The sequence below is a fragment of the Lachnellula hyalina genome (genome assembly GCF_007821495.1).
Source record: "Lachnellula hyalina strain CBS 185.66 chromosome Unknown contig00067, whole genome shotgun sequence".
Classification (NCBI taxonomy): domain Eukaryota; kingdom Fungi; phylum Ascomycota; class Leotiomycetes; order Helotiales; family Lachnaceae; genus Lachnellula; species Lachnellula hyalina.
The window spans coordinates 56,394-75,496 of record NW_022157181.1 but is presented as its reverse complement, the minus strand read 5'-3'; the positions used below and the strand labels follow the sequence as shown (position 1 = coordinate 75,496).

General features: G+C 47.8%; 4 protein-coding genes across 4 annotated transcripts; 1 reads left to right on the top strand and 3 right to left on the bottom strand.

Moving 5' to 3' along the window:
• Window positions 1–308: 308 nt before the first annotated feature.
• Window positions 309–1,267, top strand: RPL9A (60S ribosomal protein; the record flags this gene model as incomplete). The annotated part of the gene is made up of 4 exons (XM_031148904.1): window positions 309–534; window positions 600–855; window positions 966–1,143; window positions 1,217–1,267. 4 exons carry the CDS (start codon window positions 309–311, stop codon window positions 1,265–1,267), a joined length of 711 nt encoding a protein of 236 aa, XP_031005343.1.
• Window positions 1,268–1,814: 547 nt separating this feature from the next.
• LHYA1_G003937 (uncharacterized protein) lies at window positions 1,815–3,089 on the bottom strand (the record flags this gene model as incomplete). The annotated part of the gene is made up of 2 exons (XM_031148903.1): window positions 1,815–1,912; window positions 1,970–3,089. 2 exons carry the CDS (start codon window positions 3,087–3,089, stop codon window positions 1,815–1,817), a joined length of 1,218 nt encoding a protein of 405 aa, XP_031005313.1.
• Window positions 3,090–7,451: 4,362 nt separating this feature from the next.
• LHYA1_G003936 (Solute carrier family 40 member) lies at window positions 7,452–9,429 on the bottom strand (the record flags this gene model as incomplete). The annotated part of the gene is made up of 4 exons (XM_031148902.1): window positions 7,452–7,913; window positions 7,973–8,984; window positions 9,063–9,115; window positions 9,253–9,429. The coding sequence occupies 4 exons, from the start codon at window positions 9,427–9,429 to the stop codon at window positions 7,452–7,454; spliced, it is 1,704 nt and encodes a 567-aa protein (XP_031005314.1).
• Window positions 9,430–12,187: 2,758 nt separating this feature from the next.
• On the bottom strand, window positions 12,188–18,889 carry cch1 (Calcium-channel protein; the record flags this gene model as incomplete). The annotated part of the gene is made up of 5 exons (XM_031148901.1): window positions 12,188–12,671; window positions 12,719–12,808; window positions 12,855–14,614; window positions 14,667–17,057; window positions 17,105–18,889. 5 exons carry the CDS (start codon window positions 18,887–18,889, stop codon window positions 12,188–12,190), a joined length of 6,510 nt encoding a protein of 2,169 aa, XP_031005311.1.
• Window positions 18,890–19,103: the final 214 nt, after the last annotated feature.

Genomic DNA, 19,103 nt, shown 5'->3' with positions numbered 1-19,103 from the left:
GTAAATTTGGAGATAAAGCTGTCAACAGGCTCTGCGCTTTGATGACAAATAGGGATGACCATTCCATCATTATTGTTGAACGGCATATATTATTGAGAAGAAATAAAATTCTGTCCAAGATTAAAGTGGTTGAAGGTGAGGTACGGTTACGGTGAACAAAGATCGCACCTTGCTTAATTTGGCTTAGTCTCTAATCGCTAAGAACCCGCCCACACATCGAAATTTCACATCTCGACAAAATAACCAGCGCGACGACAACCGATTTAACTTTCTTCCCCTCGCCATCTACGACAAAAGGAAGGTCCAAAATGAGATACATTCATTCCAACGAGACCTTGACCGTCCCCGAGGGTGGTGAGTACAATTGCTCCCCCGTTGAAGTTGGAGGCAGAGATGGAGGCAGAGCGCAGGAACTGGGGCGCGCATGGGATGGGGAAAGCAGGAGTAGGAATAGGAGAATAATTGCTGACCAGCTTTGCGCAATAGTCAAGGTCACCATCAAGTCCAGACTTGTCACCGTCGAAGGACCACGAGGTATGGAACAACCGAAGCTGAATGACAGGGAGGAAGAGGGGCTGACGGAGGAATTTACTTAATAGGCAAGCTCACAAAGAACCTCAACCATCTGGCCGTCAACTTCTCGCACCCAAAGAAGGATGTCATCAACATCGAGCTGCACCACGGTGCCCGAAAGAACGTCGCCACTCTCCGCACAGTCCGTACCCTGATCAACAACTTGATCATTGGTGTCACCAAGGGCTTCAAGTACAAGATGAGATATGTCTACGCACATTTCCCCATCAACGTCAACGTGGAGAAGAACGGCGAGACTGGCTTGTTCGAGGTTGAGATCCGGTACGTTTATACTGCAAAATCTGGAAAGTTGGATTGGGATGGGGTTTGGCTTTCATGGGCAGAAGAGTGAATGAGAAACAAGGGCGAAATGCTGACGGGAAGTGCTATAGAAACTTCATCGGTGAGAAGATTGTCCGCAGAGTCATCATGCAACCAGGTGTCGATGTCGAGGCATCAAAGAACCAGAAGGACGAGCTGCAGTTGTACGGAAACTCGCTCGAGGGTGTTTCACAGAGCGCCGCCGACATTCAACAAATCTGCAGAGTGCGAAACAAGGATATCCGGAAGGTAAGAATAAGATTCTTCCCCGCGCTATAACCTGTAATCTACCTGGAGTGAAATGCTGATTCCCTTTATTTAGTTTTTGGACGGTCTGTACGTTTCGGAGAAGGGTAACATTGAGGAAGAATGAGCGGATCCAGCAACGATTGTTTTCTTTTCCTGACGTCTCTGGGGGAGCATAAAGGTTGCTTTGCATGTTACCTAGCGAGAGGACCAGAATGAAAATCTTGCCAAACACCTGTGTCCCATGCATGCATTGGAGCGCTTGAGTTTGAATTGAAGCGCAGTAATTGAATTATGCCACACCACTAATTGATACCCCAACGCATGGCAACTCACGACCTCGCAGTTTTACGGATCGGCCTGAATGCGGGTTTTAATTTTGAGGCTGTACGATTGGCTAGCAAGGGCATCTCAGTCACCAACCTCCTTTAAGAATGTGTATAGTTGCCATGGTAGTCTGCATTCCAGATGAATAATTACACCCCCTATGCAAGCTATAAGTACATATCCACATTTCGCATCTCATCATTCTTCCTTTCCTCCTAAAATCATCCCTTCATTTACAAACTTTGGTATATCGGTATGTCGGCTTCCAACCTCTATACGGAATATCCTCCTTGTTTTCCAATCCCCAAACTCCTAAAAGATCGCTACCACCCATGCAATGTAAAATATCAAATTATTTTCATATCGAAATACACACAACTAGCGTCTGCTCCCGGAGGGTCGACTGTGCCTTGTATCTCTCGTTCTTCTATCGTCTGAACTTGCGCTGCCTATAGAGTTGTTAAAATCGAGTCCCTGATTGTCTGGAGCAGCTTTTACTTACTTGCGCTAGTCCCTGTGTAGGAGGTTTCCGTATAATACCCGCTACTCACATCCGACGAATGGTGATGCGATTGCACCGACTTCTTGTCATGCTTCCTCTTCAATCCTAATATAACAGCCAGACCGATCAATCCCGCACCGACAGCCCCCATACCACCAAAGCCGCCTGATTTCTTCCTGTTCTTTTCCGAGACGATTCTGCTACTGGCGGGCTTCGCTCTGCCCCCCATGCCGAACCAGCCAGTATGTGCATCTCTCCTTGAAGCCGCAGTTCCGCTTCCATGTCTCGAGTACCGCTCTACTGTTTCTACCCTTTCGGTAGATCTGCGTCGACTCTTGCCCAGGCCGAAGAGTGCGAGGAGTCCTGAAAATCCGGCTCTCACGATGCAGCAGAAGCAGATGAGGATCAGGAGAATGATACCCGCGATGGTACCAATGACGATTCCTGCAATTGCTCCTGGACTCAGACCATTACTGCTGCTGCTCGAAGTGATGGGAAGTGAGCTTCCGCTGGCAGTGGCAGGGGATACGAATGGCTGAGTAGTGGTTGCAGAGACAACCGATGTCGCTGTCGAGACTCCAGCGCTGGTTGGTCGCAGAGGTGCAGAGTAGGAAGAACTTGCTGCTTCCGAGGTAGTTTGGAAATATGTCCAGCTAGAGGCATAGGCTGAACATGAATTCGCAGCCGCGCATACCTGGCCGCTGGCACAACAGATAGTGCCACATGAAGTTTGCCCTAAGCTGGTGGTGCATATAGCTGCGGCAGGAGCTACAGTTGTAGCTGATGTAGCAGGATAGCTGTATGCTGTGCTTGTCTTTGTGAGAAGGTCGGTCTCGGTCCAGGTGGTAGTGTAAATTGGAATTCCGTTTGCACCTGTCGCTACCGCAACGCTTGTGGCAGCTACACAGGCAGCGACGTTTTGTTGGTCTGTGGTACAAGCTTGTCCTGCTGTACAGCAGAATTGACTATCGGCGCCGCAGTAAGAAGCGCAAGTCTCTCTACCTTGCAAGAAGGAGAAATCTAACTCTCCTAATAATGGCCATGCTTGAGCGTTGTCGATATTAGACAAGGCGATGAAGAGAAGTGAGAGGAGAGTCGAAGGTGCTTGAGAAAACCGCATTGTGCCAGTCAAGGATGGCGATTTCGGATTGAAAGATGTTTGGCAGCGTCGAGGTCGTTCTTCTTGTATCGCAGCGGTGAAGAACCTGATGAACCCCGCTCCCACCAACAATGCGCAGCTTCAAACAAACGAGTGTATTCGGAAACCCTAATGTCAACAATCAATTGCGACAACACCGCGAGTCAGAAAAATGTCAGAATAAAAAGGTTTTCCGGAATGTATGTGTGTGTGTATGTGTATGAGGAATGGAGGGGAAGATAGGATTGTGATGCACTTAAAAGAGGGTGGTTGAGATTAATGCCTCTTTACCAGCCTCCCGCCCAACCTCCTCAGAATGTGCAGCTCCACTACTGACACGACCACGACCTTGCTCGGGGATGCACTCGAGCGCGATTAGCGTTGCATGAAGATTGGACCTGAATTATTAATCTTTCGGATCTTGGGGAAGTGTCTGGATTCTTGTGTCTTTCTTTCTTGCTTGATGGTGGTGTGTGGAAGACGATAATTCGTGGGCGCACCTGCAGCTCCAATGCAAACCATATTTACATCTGATAGTGGACACGGCAACGAACCTCCTTATCGCACCTGTTTAGCCGAGACAGCCAGGGGGCGGGGCGCGGCTTTCAGGGGACTGAGTACTCTCACTCGTACGAGTAGCTTTATACAAAGTATTTGGGCACCGACGAATCCTTATTTCTGTCCGAGTTTCGTCGCACTCTGTGTACACATAGGAGTCATTGTTCACTGCACACACGGCATTACCAAGTCGGTACTCGGTGCACAGCTGTCACAATTCACGATGATTCTCTTCGCATGCATATACGTGTCGTACCTCACCGCTAATTCTGAGTCAGCGGAGTTTGCCCACCCTGAACACGAGTACCTAAACCTGCAAGACATTAACAATCCCAATTCCTGAGCTGCAGTCCGACTTTGAGCAAGAAGACAGCTGATGATTAAATGATATTCGTTGCTAATTCTGGCGCAATAGCTGCGCTGGAAATCCATTCTCGAAGCCCCAATAAAATGCAATTTTTGTCTACCGTCCCCATCAAAGCTTTTCAAAAATAATGTCCGGCGAGTCTAGAACAAACATACATTCACTCCTGTAGATTCAGACTGCAGCACCAACACCCCCGGGTGCATTACCGGGCACAGGCTCCTTCTTTCCCTTTTTTCCAAAAACCGCCTTCACCTTATTAACCACCCCCGTGAAAGCACTCTCCCCTGCCTCAGCTTTCCTCTTCTTCTCCGCTTCGGCTTTTTCTTGCTCCTCTTGCTCAATCTCCTTTTCCCGGTCAGCTCTCTTCTCCATCATAATGATAAATTCCCGGTGCGTCATACCTTTGCCCCAACCCAAAGCGAAGTAACTGTCACAACCGCTTATCTTCTTGTCCAGCAGCCTTCTCCCGTTCTCGATATTGGGCACGTATTTCTTTGCGTGCAAGAGGCATATGGCACTGCCTCCACCTCCTCCGCGGAGGTGGACTGATGATGATGGTTCCATCAATGAGAAGGGTAGTTCCTGCCAACTGTTTGATAAAGATGAGGGGAAATTTGGCGGCGGCAGTGGGTCTATAGGTATCGATGGAGAGGGTGAGGGCCATGAACCTGGCATCGGTGGTGTCGCTGAGAAGAGAGGCTCCCAAGATGTCATTGGGTCGTGGGATGTTGGGAATGTACGAGGTCCTGGAATTGGTATTGGCGCTGAACTTGTCTCTAAATCAATGCTCTGGTCTAAAGAAGCTTCTGACAGTGATCTCTCTATGGCAGTTTCTGGCCTCGCCATTATATCATCGATGTTCTCGAAGGACTGGTACCCCCCACATTCCTTGTTGTTCTTAGCTAACTCCCACTGCAACAGCTCTGCTCTGATTCTCGACGGAGAAGCCATTGTAAAAGACCCCGGAATCGAAGGCCTCTCTTCGTCATCGGAATTGTATTGAACAGTCGCTGATAATTTACCAGATCTACCGAACTCGTAAAAATCCAGTCCTGAGGGAGGGCTTCCCATGTCAAATGACTTCTCGAACAGAAGCGATTTTGACGGATCGTTGGTGTAACGAGAGTCCATTGAACATATACTTAGACTCCGATGCTTCTTAAGGTACTCATCAATATCTTCAAAAGACTGCGAGTTTATCATAGGTTTAGCCAAAGTTGAAATTGGTGGCCCATTTGGTGCGTCAGAGGGAGGCGGATACGAACACAGACTTATAAAGCATGAGTTCATCTCCTCACGAAGCTCGGAAATTCGGGATGTGATTGGTTGTGGGATTGTTTGAGGATATTCCAGACTAGGAAGATCGAAATCGACAACGTCGATGTCTTCGAACGAACTTGCTCCTGGGATCGTTCCTGGATGTCGCTGCGCTTCTAAACTTTCAGGGGAGTTTAACCTCGAGTTAGGCGGGCAGACAATATCTGATGTTGGTGAACTCTGTGGGCCAAAGACACCCTCTTGTCTCTTGCTGGAGGTTCGGAACGGTGTATAGTGTGGGATGTCTTCATGTTCAGCAAACTCGTTACTCTTTTCGGAGATTCTATCGACACTGGGTATGAATCTCCACCGAGATCGTGAATCGGCGGCTTTGTCCCTTTTTGGAGGAATAGTTGATGCGGGGACTACTATCCCTCCTAATGAGAAGGTTGAGCTGTCTTGGGCAGTGGGGTTTACGAGCGATGCGTCAGGGCCCTCCTCAATGATGTCCAAATATTCTTCGACTTGGGTGTAGAAGTCCTCCTCAAACTCCAGAGGACCTAAGAATTGTTGCTCGGAAATAGCTTCCTCTGAGCGGGCAAGCAGCGCTTGTGCCTGCTGGGACTTGGGGCCGTTAAGAGGATTTAGACATGTGGTTGAAGCATTCTTCCCCTTCAGACACGCAATAGAAGATTTTACCTCGACCACCGGACATTCACCTACATTCGATGAACGAGTGCATATACCGTGGTCATGTCTGGCTCCCAGCATAGTGCAGCCCTGACAACCAAACGTATAAGAATGTGGGGCTCCTCCTTTCTTTGCTTCCTGGCTAGCATATGTGCTTTCTCGTGAAAAATCTCTATGCGGCGGGCTCTTACTGTTGGCAGAAGTCCCGGGCCCAGTCATCCAGTTCGAGAAAAATGACTGTCTCTGCGGCGGAGTACCCCCGGTGACTATCACTTTCGTGCCCCCGCGTCGGGGACTTCTTATATGCAGTGTTTCCATGATCTTCCGGATAAGCTTTCGTATTCGATCTCTATTTGTTTCCTTTTGCTTTTGCTTTGTTGCGGGAGTTTGGAGGTTTAATGTTGACTGTGGAGGCGGTGGAAGGTTGTCGCGAGGACGCCAAGTAAGTGGTTTACCGTCCCAGTCAATGGTTATTGAGCGGTCTATGTAGGACGCAGGAATTGTGTTGACCGTTGACGTAGCCATGGAGCCTCGATGAATTGAATTCTAGACAGTTGGCACCACTGCTTAGAAGTACACTTGAGTGTGGTGAAGGCAGGACGGGCACAATGGAATGCTTCAGAGTATGGTTTGGAAAAGACTTATCCTAGTAGATATTTATCTGGAGGTTTGCTGCCTTTTGTAGCGCTGCCGAGTGTGACGTACAAAAGGTACAATAATCCATTCCAGTGATTCCAGGCGATTGAATGGAAGACCAACAATGATTCACAAGAGCGATGAGTGATTCCCCAAAATACACGTTACAACGTGCAAGTGAGTTTGCTCTTCGTACTAGGAGAACAGTCCGTAGTTAATGCTGCCACTCTTACCTATACTCTTCACATTTGACATCAGGAGCAACCTAAGGATAATACTCCATGATTTTTATTATGTTATATACATAGCATACTTCAAGATGAGATGCAAAAGCAATGCTAAACAGTAATTTATGTTAAACACTACGCTATATACATCCACAAACCCTGATACCTCTTCCCAGATATTCGACTTGAATTCACTCCTTTGCTCAAGGTTAAGTATTAGCAGAGTCATGATGAGTGGGTAGTTTGTATGCTGTGAAGAAGCGGCGTCGCACCTCTGCACATTATCCACCTTCCACAACGAAGTAAGAGTAAACAAAGTCATGAATTGGAACGTGGCTACTGCACAAAAAAAAAAAAACCATCATGTGATAAGAGTTGTAACAATCAAATACCATTAAACAGGTAGGGGAATAATTCCCGACTTGGGTGTGACATTGAGGACCGACTATGCTCACAAGAAGCTGAAACTACCATCATAGTCAAACAGCTTGTCTAACGCAAGGGGAGACTCGAGAAAAGACTTGTAGTGGTTCTCTCTACGTAATTAGGTTATTTATTTGACCCTCTTAGGATCCAAAAGGAAACTCACACCACCACCCAATCAATACCTTATCTCACCTGTCTAAGTCTAACCTTCACACATTCACACCCCTTTCCAATACGATCCCAATGGACAAGATGGCCTCTCATCTTCCAAACCCAGCCTGCATGAGCCACCGTACTTATCGCCGTAGCGCCCAAGCTCATTAGCGCGATCCATTTGAACTGTTCCGGCCTGTGCAGCACAATAGCAACAATATGTTGTGCCAACCCGAAGAGCGACACGAAGCTGTATTCTACGCCTGTGAAAGAGGAGCGCTGGGAGGTCGGGTTCATGGTCTGGGTCAGTTGCTGGGTAGTTAAGTCGAAGATCCAGAGGCCGAGACGGGATATGGAGAGAAAGAAGAATAGTGTGAAAGCGAGGAGGGGTTGAGATGCGATGGGGCCCAGGATCCGGGACACGATGGCTGATAAGGTGGTCGTTGTGGTGGTGTCCGGCGACAGAGACCATAGAGCGAATACGACGGGTACCTGAAAAAGGGCATCAGCTTCTGTGTCCGAGGGCAGGATAAGACTATGTGTGTACTTACTAAATTCAGTAGCTGCCATGAGATTCCCCAAAGTCCCAATCGCTCGAGCCCTGTCTCGGTTGCTGTTTGTTGCTCAGGGAATCTTTCCAGTAGTCCTACACCTGAATCTTCAGAATCCTCGTTCGCTCTGGTAACCACACCCCGGATTCGCCCACGACCCTTAGTTTTTGAGAGGTAATGGATACCGATGGGTGTTACCACCGTACTGCTGATCTCAACAACACTTCCAGCTGCCCGTGCAATGGTAATCAAATCCAAAGAGAAGCCAGCGTTCAGTAGGAAGGTCATAAACGTGGCGCTATAGGTAAGGACTGAGATGTGGAGAAAAGAGAGCGACATTGAGGGAATCCAGACCTCTGAGGAGAAGTAGTTTTCGAAATCCTGCCCGTAACGACGTAGTGCCTGAGAGATCTTATGACGAGAGCTGGATGGAGGGAGACTCGGAGACACGGTATTTGAGACCCCAATTTCTATCGTTTTCAAGACTCTCAATCGTGGATTAAGATCCCAGACTCTCTTCGCACATAGCAGTTCAACTACCCAGCTTGCAGTACTCATAGCACCAACAACGAACACGCCGATTTGGACGCTCGTCGCTGACACAATGACTGAAATGAGAATAGGGGCAATAAGCTTGCAAATTAGATCAATTCTCCTCATCACTGAGTTCAGATGAGTCAAGTCATAGGATTGACCATCTGGATCAGCAGCAGTGACCACGAAATCCCGCTCCATTGAAAGCATATTGCCACTAGCACTGAGAGATTCAAGAACTTCTAGAAATAGAATGAGACCGAACATTGCTTGAGTGATCGAAGAGGTTGACTGAAGTGAGCCCTGAGTTGCGCTTCTAGACCTAACCATGAAGAACCAGAGGGCTGAAGCGCTAATGACAGAGATCCTATTGACGGATATTGTGCTCGAAAGTGTCTTCAAGCGATGGGGGGCATGGTCAACCCATCTTCCTACAATAGAAGCAAAGCATATCGATGCGAGTGTTCTCACAATGCCCCTGGAAGAGACATCATCAGTCGAATACTCTCACGTGACATAAAACATTCTCATGTGGAAGGAACGAGGGGGAGCTTACCGGATTGAGGAAGCTATGAGCGTGTCTGGATATGTAGCTGCCGTGAAAATAATCTACAATGATTAGCCTGGTCGCTCGTTCTAAGAGGGCGAGTTTTCTCACAGCTGCAAATTCCTGTTGCGAAAGAATTAGCAATTTGTCCTACACTACACCCTGTTCGAAAAAGAATGGGAGTTTTTTATGAACTGACATAGGTCCTGATATTCCCTGTTGAGAGGAAATGTGAAGTATATAGATTCCAAGCTTGAGACCTCGTCATGCCATTTTGATGAGGATCCGATAGTGGTTCAATGGAAGCCGAAGTTCGGTCACTTTGGACATCTTCCCCTGTCGCAATTTCAAGCTCTGTGCCCTCGAGAAGAGACATGTTTCCTCTGCTCTTGAGGTTGGCCCTCGTAATCACACCAAGAAAACATCATGGGCTGAACTATATGAGCTTGCGAGAACTAGACCTATATGTCACGTCACGTTGCGATAGCCGGCCACTAAGGCGGTGAACACTACACTCCTGCCTAGAAATTGCCTGCGAATTTGGACCCCACTTTCCGGGAACTGGTATCACTTCTCAAAAGGCATTTTGTTCATGATATACTTCTTCGGAAGTTTGAAAGAACGATTCTTTGCTAATGTTGAGTTTCTACCAATTTTCTTGCCTCGTTCTTGTAGCACAACGTTGCAGTACAAAACTTCCTGGAATGCCAGTCATCAAAATCAGACTCCCGTTCGCCATCATAACCCTAAAGAAGCCTTCCCATATATTCAAAGCCATGATATTCATATAGACGCCATCATAATTGAACTCGATCCTGTCGTAGTGTCCTCGAATACCCAAAACCCCATGAGTCCGACATGCCTTGCCAGTCCTACGCTTTCCATTTTCGTGCCATACACATCGTCGTTCCTTCCCTTTAAAAGGACTGCATTCTCTCTTCCATGCCACCCCAGTAGACGATAGGACGAGGCTCCAAGACGTCTAACCCAGAGCCAAAGGTCCTCTTTTCCTCCTCCATATCTACCATTGGTGGTTGTCGGTGCATGATGGAATTGATAGTGTTGACAGGTGACGAAGTGTTGGAAGCATATGAGTTCCGGTGGCTCGAAACCATGGAGCTTTCAGATGCTGACCTAGAGCTGCGGAAGGAGGTTCGAATGCTGGAGAAAGAGAGAGACTGGAAACGTGTGGTCCGCATATTGACTGATGAAGTTGTAGTTTGAAGTGGGTGAAGAGAATATGGAAGCTAGGATACCGGACGAGGACTGAACTTGGAATATTTTCAAAAGTAAACAAGTTCGAGGGGTATATCGTAAAAACAAAGGTCGATTGGAATTCGAAGAAGTGTAATTGTATAAATGCAGAATTGCAGTGGATCGATGGCGCAGCCTCGAGATGATTATGAGTATAGGTTTGGGGGTACGCAGAGTAACTGAATGAGTGACGAGTCTTTTAGACTTTGACAATGCAACTTGCTCGAGGGAGAGAGGATAATTATGCGAACACTACTGGATCCGACAGTAAATTGAAGAACAATCAAGCTGAAGTCGGAGCACTCGGTTCTTAAGTGGGAACTTGTTCGCCACGCTAGGACTTCCCCTGCGGGCCTGAAAATAGAAAGGGAGTTTGGGAAGAAGGGAGATTGTCAGGGATTGGGATACAGAGGGGTACGAAGGGGCCGACGAGAAGGGGAGGAGAATGCAATAATTATGAGCAAGTTGCAGATATTAATGCATTCTGCCTGCCTTCTGCTCCTTGGTGGCTTCTTCGGGTGTGAGCCGTGTTACAAACAGGTGGGAGAGAGGCCGGAGAGGGAAAGGTGTAGGAAGGGAAGGATACAGGGTAGGTAGGGGGTAGTTAGTTGATGTGCTGTAAGGTACCGTTTAGAGGGTGCCAGTCTATTGGCACGCCACGCCACGCCAGGACACGCAGCCTGGATGACGACCACTCCACTCCACCAAGGGCGACCTCGATATTGGCCTCTCCTCCCCAGACCCATTTCTCCATGCGAATCTAATAATGCCAGCCCTCCCTCCTTCGGTGATTGACTGCCAATGCTAATACCGACCGCACTCACTGCAGGGCAACTTCGTGAGATCTACCAGCCAAAGGATCAACGAAACCCGAGACATGCTCACACAAATCATTCCTCAGAGCCAAACCTCCTCTGTTGGACAGGCTCAGCAAAGATCTGACCACACGAGAGCTCACCACATCTCAAACTATGCGATTTTGAGAAGATCCATGGTGACTCCACTGGCCATGTGTTTATCAAACAAGAGAGCCTGTCCCGTTCTCGAATTTTGATAGAGGATCCGAGATCACGCTTGCGACGAGTTTCATGCCAGAAGATCCTCTGCTCCACCTCCCCACCAACGCCCCTTATCGGCTGTATCAGGCTAAGTCCCACAAATTCTAGGACAGGGGCAGGTAAGGGATTGATACCGCAGCCAAGGTTCGTGATGAACTCGCTCAAATGTCACCAGATGTTGCAGATTCAAATACTCACACGCCCAGCTTAGAACCGAGTGACTATTTCAAAAAGCTGAGGCTCCGACCCATCGGGCTGCAGAAAATCCATTACAGTGGTTTAATTGTCCTAGGTTAGATATTCCAACGGTCAGCTGGAAGATGTGGGCTCAAATATGCTGCGAAATAATGACTCCTGTGCGATGAAGGGTTTCAGGCACATTGAACCTTCTTGTGCTTGTTTCAAACGTATTATTATCTATGGGAAGCAACAATGCTCCCCTTTATGGCTACAGTATCAAGACTCCTTGGCTATGCTTGTTTAATAATGAAAGAAACATTCTACCATATCCTGCGCCTTTATCCAGCTGCGAGCACCATATATATCGCATAGCCATTTAATGAGCCATCGGCGATCGGAGCCCCTGCCCCACATATTTACATCGTACAGTGGGAAGAATCGAGAGTCCGAAACAAAAGTCGTGATGCGTTCGTGAATCCATCAAACGCCGTCCCTGCCCCTCCCAAACAAAATGCTGCAACCCGCACGGTTGATCCAAATCCAAATCTAGGTAAACAGCCCCACCGTTTCCTGTTTCCACATGCACACCCTCCCTCGTTTATCACATCGTCATTTGAACTATACCGAAGCCTTTGCTTCCTATTAAGAACCTGTTCCCCTACGGTTTGCTTGTGGTCGTCTCATTGTGAAACTGCGCCTGATACTCTCCCCCCAAGCCGAATTATCAAGAACTTCGAGCACGTTTTCGGCACTGACATTGCTGCCGCGCCTGCTGCTCCCTGCAGATGCTCCACCAGCAGGATCTCCGCTCTCCAAGCTGAAAGCCGAATTCGTTGCTCGGTGGGGTGAGAGCTGTGGAGGTATTCTGCTGGGCGAAGGGGGGCCGCCGTAAAAGTTAGGTGTCGGCTGTGGTGCTGGGCCAACAGCATCAAGTCCATGGGTGATGAAGGAACTGCGAGGGCCGCTGATATCCATTGGCGACAATAGAGGTGATACTGTCTTCCTCGGTTGTTTCCCAATGTCGTCCTCATCATCGACATAGACCTCTGGACCAAGTTGCGGAATATCTGTCATGCGTCCAGATCGCTTCTTCTCAAGATGCTTCCTGAACCTCCTAGACCAGTACCTTTTCAACAGTCAGTATAGGACAAGACTCGTGCGTTTGTGACTCACATAGTATCGAAGAAGCCGAGGACAATGCGCCTGCGGACCTCTTCCTCTACTCGCTGTAAGCGTGCCCGGCGACGTAAAAATTCTTCAAGCCTATTCAAATATTAGATTGCCCCAACAAATTTAGAACTAGACTTACTTTAAACTCTTGTTATCGCTGATAACGTTATAATGGGCTAAGATCATGAGGACGGTGGTGAACGATATTCCTCGGTCAACATCGGCAGAGACCATGACTTCTTCGAAGAAAAGATTGTACCGAGCTCTCGAGAGTCTGACCTGTTTTGGGTCGATTTCGGCCAGTCTCTTGTTCAAAGCTTTCAAGTCCACGCCACTAGCCCCACTAGGTGTTGTCATTGAGTTGATTCTGCCACTGGTTGGCTGTGATTGTATGTCTTCCAAAATCCTGCGCACCGAGTTTTCATGGCTGTATATTCGCATTTCGAAGACACCAGAAAGCTCGCCTAGAAGGCGAGGAAAGGCTTCTTTGGTTATAAAACCAGTTCCATCGGGGTCCAATATCGCCCATGCCTGTTTGAAACGTCGAATCTCTTCTCTGCTCACTTTCCCGAGCCCGCTCGAATGTTGGTATACGTAACTGAAGCTCTCGTATATGAGCGACACGAACAAGCTGGTGAAGATATACATGCTAAGAATATTCCAGAGAATGAATAGAGCTCTAGCCCACGATTCGCTGCCACAATCACTTCTGAAGAAGTCCTCGCCGATGACACAAAGTGGTGGTTGAATGGAGGCATAATCTGACATGATCTGGTTCCAGCCTTCACCACAACTCATCCGAAAGAGTAAGATTAGAGCCTTAGGCACTGTTCTGAAGTTAATATTGTTATTTTCTTCGTTTCCGAAACGGGTAAGTCCAAAAGTTTGTGTCATGGCGATGGCGAAGACCAGGAAGAACACAAACCAGGTGGCGAGAAGATTGCCAATAACTGCCAAACTAGCTGCCGCTGTCTTGAAAAGTTGATCCAATGCATCATTGCGTGGTATTAAGAGGAGGACAATTGATACCAAGAACATCTTGTGGAGTTGAACGTAAACAAGGGATGTCTCTTTAGTCAAGACTAGGATTGAAGAGATGAGTGTTCCGGAGACAGCGAAGAGTGAGAACAGATCCCATGAGCTGCGCCGAAATCTTGCCCAGCTGAGTCCAATGATCCGTACGATGACATTTGCCAGGTAAAACATTGTAAAAGCAATGAATATGTAGTCTCTGCTCCTGTCCCACCATTCTGGTTCTGGGTAATATTCTACCAGCAACAGAATAAGGTGAAGAACGAGAACTATTGTCATCGCTTGTTGCCATCGACCATGTTTCCTAACAGCTCTTTTATAGCACCAGGCTTTCATTTTAGTACCACCCGTGCTCGAAGGCCGTTTCGACGGCGATACTTGTCTGAGAAGTTTGCGTAATTCTAGCCAGGACCGTTGGTCTGCAGTAAGAAATGCCACCCCTGTCTGCTCTGTGTAATTTCGCATGAACACAGAAATGAATAAAGTGAGAACGAAGACTGTGGCGAGAAGGTTGAAGATGATAAAGAAGACGGAATTCCCTTGAGATGCGAAATTCTGAGGTTGAAATCCCCGGCCTGTGATTGACTGAGCAGCCCACATCACATCTACCCATCCTTCTTGTGAGACGATTTGAAAAAGGATCAATAGAGAGCCCCCAAAATTATCAAAGTCAAAGTACGAATTTGACACAACCCTAGGGGCTAGTAATGGCCATGAGTTACTGGCGGGCGTGGCACTCCACTCCCCAAAACAGTCCGAGAGAAAGTCTGGAGCGTTGGAGTCATTGCATGATTGCATTTGCCCGTTGAAAAGATTCAAACCATAAATGGCAAATGGGATCAACAGGGATATCGAGACAAAGCCAGCCTTTGGACTGAGTCAGCAAAATCACAAATTGAGGAGCCTGGGCGCGCCTTACCGAAATGACCTTCCATCCACCAACAATTATCAAAGAATGGAATGTGTCCCTGGCGCTATCGCTGACATTGAGTAATCTCAGTGCACGTAGGGCTTTGACTGCTCCTACCGCTCTCGATACGGCACCATCGTTCGTTAATGAGGTGATAACACTGACCCAAAATGTGATCAAGACAATCCCATCGATCAAACCCCAAGTGCTTCTAAAGTAAGCATTCGGGGTCCAAAAGAAACCGTCTGCAACTACCTTGATAAGGGCCTCGACTGTAAAAATGATAGTGAAGGCCATATCAGTCCAGACGAACCAGTTTTTAACACTGAATTTATGCTTCAAGAAATATTCTCGCTGGTAGAGCGGGGTGGTGATGCAAGCAAGTAAAACCATGGCGACGATGGCTGCGTATATGATGGCGGAGAAAACATACCAGACGGCCCTGTTCGGCTCCAGGCCATCAATTCGTTCACCCCCACGACCTGGCCCAACGATTCGCTGACAAAACTTCCGAATTGGATTCCTAGGTCTGAATATAAACATGGCGTTGTTGTAATTCGGGTGTCGCACCAAATATTCTCGTTGGGCCTTTTTTCGTTGCGATGTTGCCGAAACAGCTTCCTTAGCCATAGTGCTAGCATCAATTGTCTCGTCGAGGCGGTTTGACAACTGTATATTCGAATAGAATGGATTCGGCTCTCGACCCCAAATGCCTCCTTTGATCTTGCCCCAGGTGCGTGATAATATGCCTGGGAGAATGACAACAGGGAAGTCGGTAGGAGGGGTCGCTGCATTTGCTGTAGCTGGCTGTGGCGGGCCAATCTCATCGTCGAGGAAATCCTTCACCACAGCGTCTTTCAAGAGCATTTCCATCGTTGCGGGACCATAGTCTAAAGGGTCCTTGGTAGCTCTAGAACGACCAAAGCGAAATATTGCAGATAACGACAAGTTGTTAGAAGAGCTGCCTAGCTCCCTCCTGCTTAAGAAGGCCTTGACCTGATGCATTCGTTTTTCATCTTCGGAGACATCGAAATTTTCCTGGATGACAGCTATGAACATATTTACCAGGATGAAATTCGCGAGGATGAACCATCCAATAAAGAATACGGAACCAACCCATGCCATGTTACGGGAATCTTCATAGGAAGTGACAACATAAAGAATGTTCGTCCAGTTCTCGCTTGACAAAATCTGATACATGCCGAGAAAGGCATTATATATGGTGAAGAAGGGAGTTCGTATGACGTTTCCGTACGCATCCTCCGCCGGTATCTCGCCGCGAAACAATTGTACGGCGAATATGGAAATGAGGAAAGTTATCAAAAAGACGAATAGCATAAGATTGCCTATACCGCTAGCGTTTCCAAGGACAAGACTGATCAGCGAGCGGGTAACAGGAACTGCTATAATAACGCGGTAAATCCTGAGTATCTGAAAAACCGTGAGCCAAGCATAAGGCTGTCCAGAGTTGCGAATGGCGGGTATTAGGATGACTGATGTGACGATAGCGAGTACCAGGTCGATCCAATTTATCCTATCCCTTGTAAAACCTCGCCAGTCAACGACGAATCGAATGACTATTTCAACCAAGAGGATTAGTGTCACAACGACTTCAGTGTCGTCGATGAATTTTCCGCGAGAAGGCGACATGCGAGCAGAGCGCAATGCTTGGCACGTAAGGTCAAAAGCAATCACGATAATCCAGAACCAATAAGTCTTATCAAATGAAACCTTCAAGGATGAAAGACGTCGAGGTAATGGGGCGTCCTGAGCTGGTAGCATATTCTTTACATGGGCAGCAAACGCAGAAGCTTTACCCTCTTCCCGTATAACCTGAAAAGAAGACGTGATGACTGCAATCAACAAGTTGAGAAGCCACAACATCATTATCATGATACCACCAGCAAAGAACAGCGCGGCCGCCAGATAGTCTGAGTCGGTGGCGTAATACATAAGATCTGTAAATGTATTTGCTGTCATTACAACAAAGACCAACTCCAACGACTGGAAAATATTATCAAAGGTGACTGTTCCGTTATATGGGAGTTGTTCGGGCCTAAGCTGAAGGCAGTATGAGCCCCTTGGGCACAAATAACCTTTAGAACTTGTACCAAGTTTGAGATCGTGGACGGAGTTTCGGCTATCTATAGGGCCATATCTCCAGGAATCATGAGTTCCGTTTTCAAGGTTGAATTGACCTCCACAATATTGTGAGACTTGGATATATGCTGAGCCGGTCGTGTTGAAAGGGTCGGTTGGGTCGACCCAAACACACTGGCGATCAAAACTAGATTTGAAGCTCTGTACGCCAATGATAGCAAATAGGAGCCAGAAGAAGCCAATTAGGAACGACACATTGACTAGCAAGGGTGCTGCCTTTTTCAAACTTCTAAGAATGATCTAATACCTGTCAGCTGTAGAAATTAGAGAAGAATTCTGGAACATACCGCAGTGCCATTGGTAAGAGCTAGAAGTCGTAGGATTCGCAAGCAACTCAACATCCGGAAAAGATACAGGTGCTGGTGATGCTCTACCTGAGAAATTGAAAGAATAAAAGCGATCCAGAATGCTACGACCGCCACAAAATCTAGTCGATTGAAGCCATGTCGTAGGAATGCACGTCTGGCTAATTGAAGACGTTGGGCCTGCTCCACGGTTCTAATCTGTTCTGATTGCATTTGAGTGAAAGAGCGAAGTACGGTAGGAGCACTGACAGCAGGTGAAGGCCGAGACTCTCGGATAGATGACTGCCGTTGGGGTGCGAAGACCTGACGATATTTGTCCACAACGACAGCCCTCACACCCCGTCTATGGGCGATTGTGCTGTACTCCGGCGCATTCATGATAAATCCAGAGACGATAATGCGAGCAGCAAGTTCCAATGTGAAGATGATGAACAGCACAAATAACGCATTGTCAATCCAACTTGAGCCCCATTTCTTGTTTCGAGGGTGTTGAAAGACATTTCTCGACGAGTCGACGGCAAGGACAATGGTCTGAACCATGATGAGAATCAAAATAATGGGTTCTGTCAGAGGATATACTAGTAAGTCACATAACTTGTTCCTCACTCGGCTCTCAGGAGAGAAAAATCGCAGTGAATTGCCCTTGAGAGGATTTGGTGGGCTTTCTGGTTCCTCTTCTTCCCAAGACGATTCTGGATGAGCTCCTCCTACAAATCGCATGGCCTTTTCAACCGGTGCTGTTGGGAGGTTGGCTCTATGATTTGGTCGTGCGCCTAATGGATCTGCCTTATGCTTCGGCTGGAATCTGGACTCAGATTCGTCACTAAGACTTGACAAGCTATGAAGACTAGGCTGTCTTGATGCCTGCCTCTCTCGGCGTGCTTCCCGACGAGCACTCATGTCTTCAATGAACTCTGCTTCACCGCTGATGTTGACAACACGCTGCGACATGGCTCTTACAATTTGTGAGCTTGCTCTGATAAAAGCACCGGAAGTAGTTGATGGTGACCGGGATCTCGTCCGTCCATCAGGGCTTAATGAAGCACCATAGCTATGGGATCTCGAACGGCCGCCATGAGGTGAAAGTCCATTTTCTGACTCTCCAAGCTCATCTCCAAGTCTAGAGCTTCTATGTCTCGAAGGTCCCGGCGTATCAAAATTGACGCTATGAAAGCTTCCGGATCTGTCATGTCGTTGGCCTCCGGAAGAGTAAGCTTCTGTTCCACTGACTGGTTGTAGGTGATTTGGGTCGGTCAGAGGTATACTATCCGACTCTGATGCAAAGTATCCCCTATGGTCATCTCCAGGATCACCATAAGGAGACACTCCATCAAAATCTCTAGATCCATATGGAGAATCCGACCTTTGGGGAGCATGAGATACGCTGATGTCTGGCACAAGGAGGCCCGCAAAACCCATCGCGGCTTGAAAATCTGCAGGATTTCCAACTGGAGATGTAGGAGTCTCAATTTCTTCAAAGGGTCGGGCAAGTCTATCTGCGTTCATGTCTAGCGGAGGTACACCACCAGCGCGATAGGTGGCTCTAGTAGTAGGACTGGGAGACGTATTGCCTAGTCTCTCATATCGACCGCTGTTCTGAACACTTGTAGGACGTGAGCCGCCGCCCAAAAGACTCCTCCCCCGATTGTGTTGCCTCCGGCCATCTCCCAGGTCTACTGAATCCGGCGGGCGGGCGAGATCTCGTAAAGGTATTGAATGGGGAGGGGTAGAGGAGTTTGCAGGCTCTTGTGAGCCTTGAGGAGGCATTGTGGCAATGCCAGTGAACCAAAGGTCCTTATATTATCGTCGTACGTGCGTGTTCTAGAATTATCGTATAGGAAGAGTTATCGGATTCGGAAGTTGAAGAAGGCGCGCGTCGAAAAGGAATCGTTAAGTCGTAAACATTGTGAAAGAGCGCATCGTGATTCGAATCAGCGAGAGTTAACTTGCTGCTCAGCGCGGAGCTTGGGCTGAGTTGCTG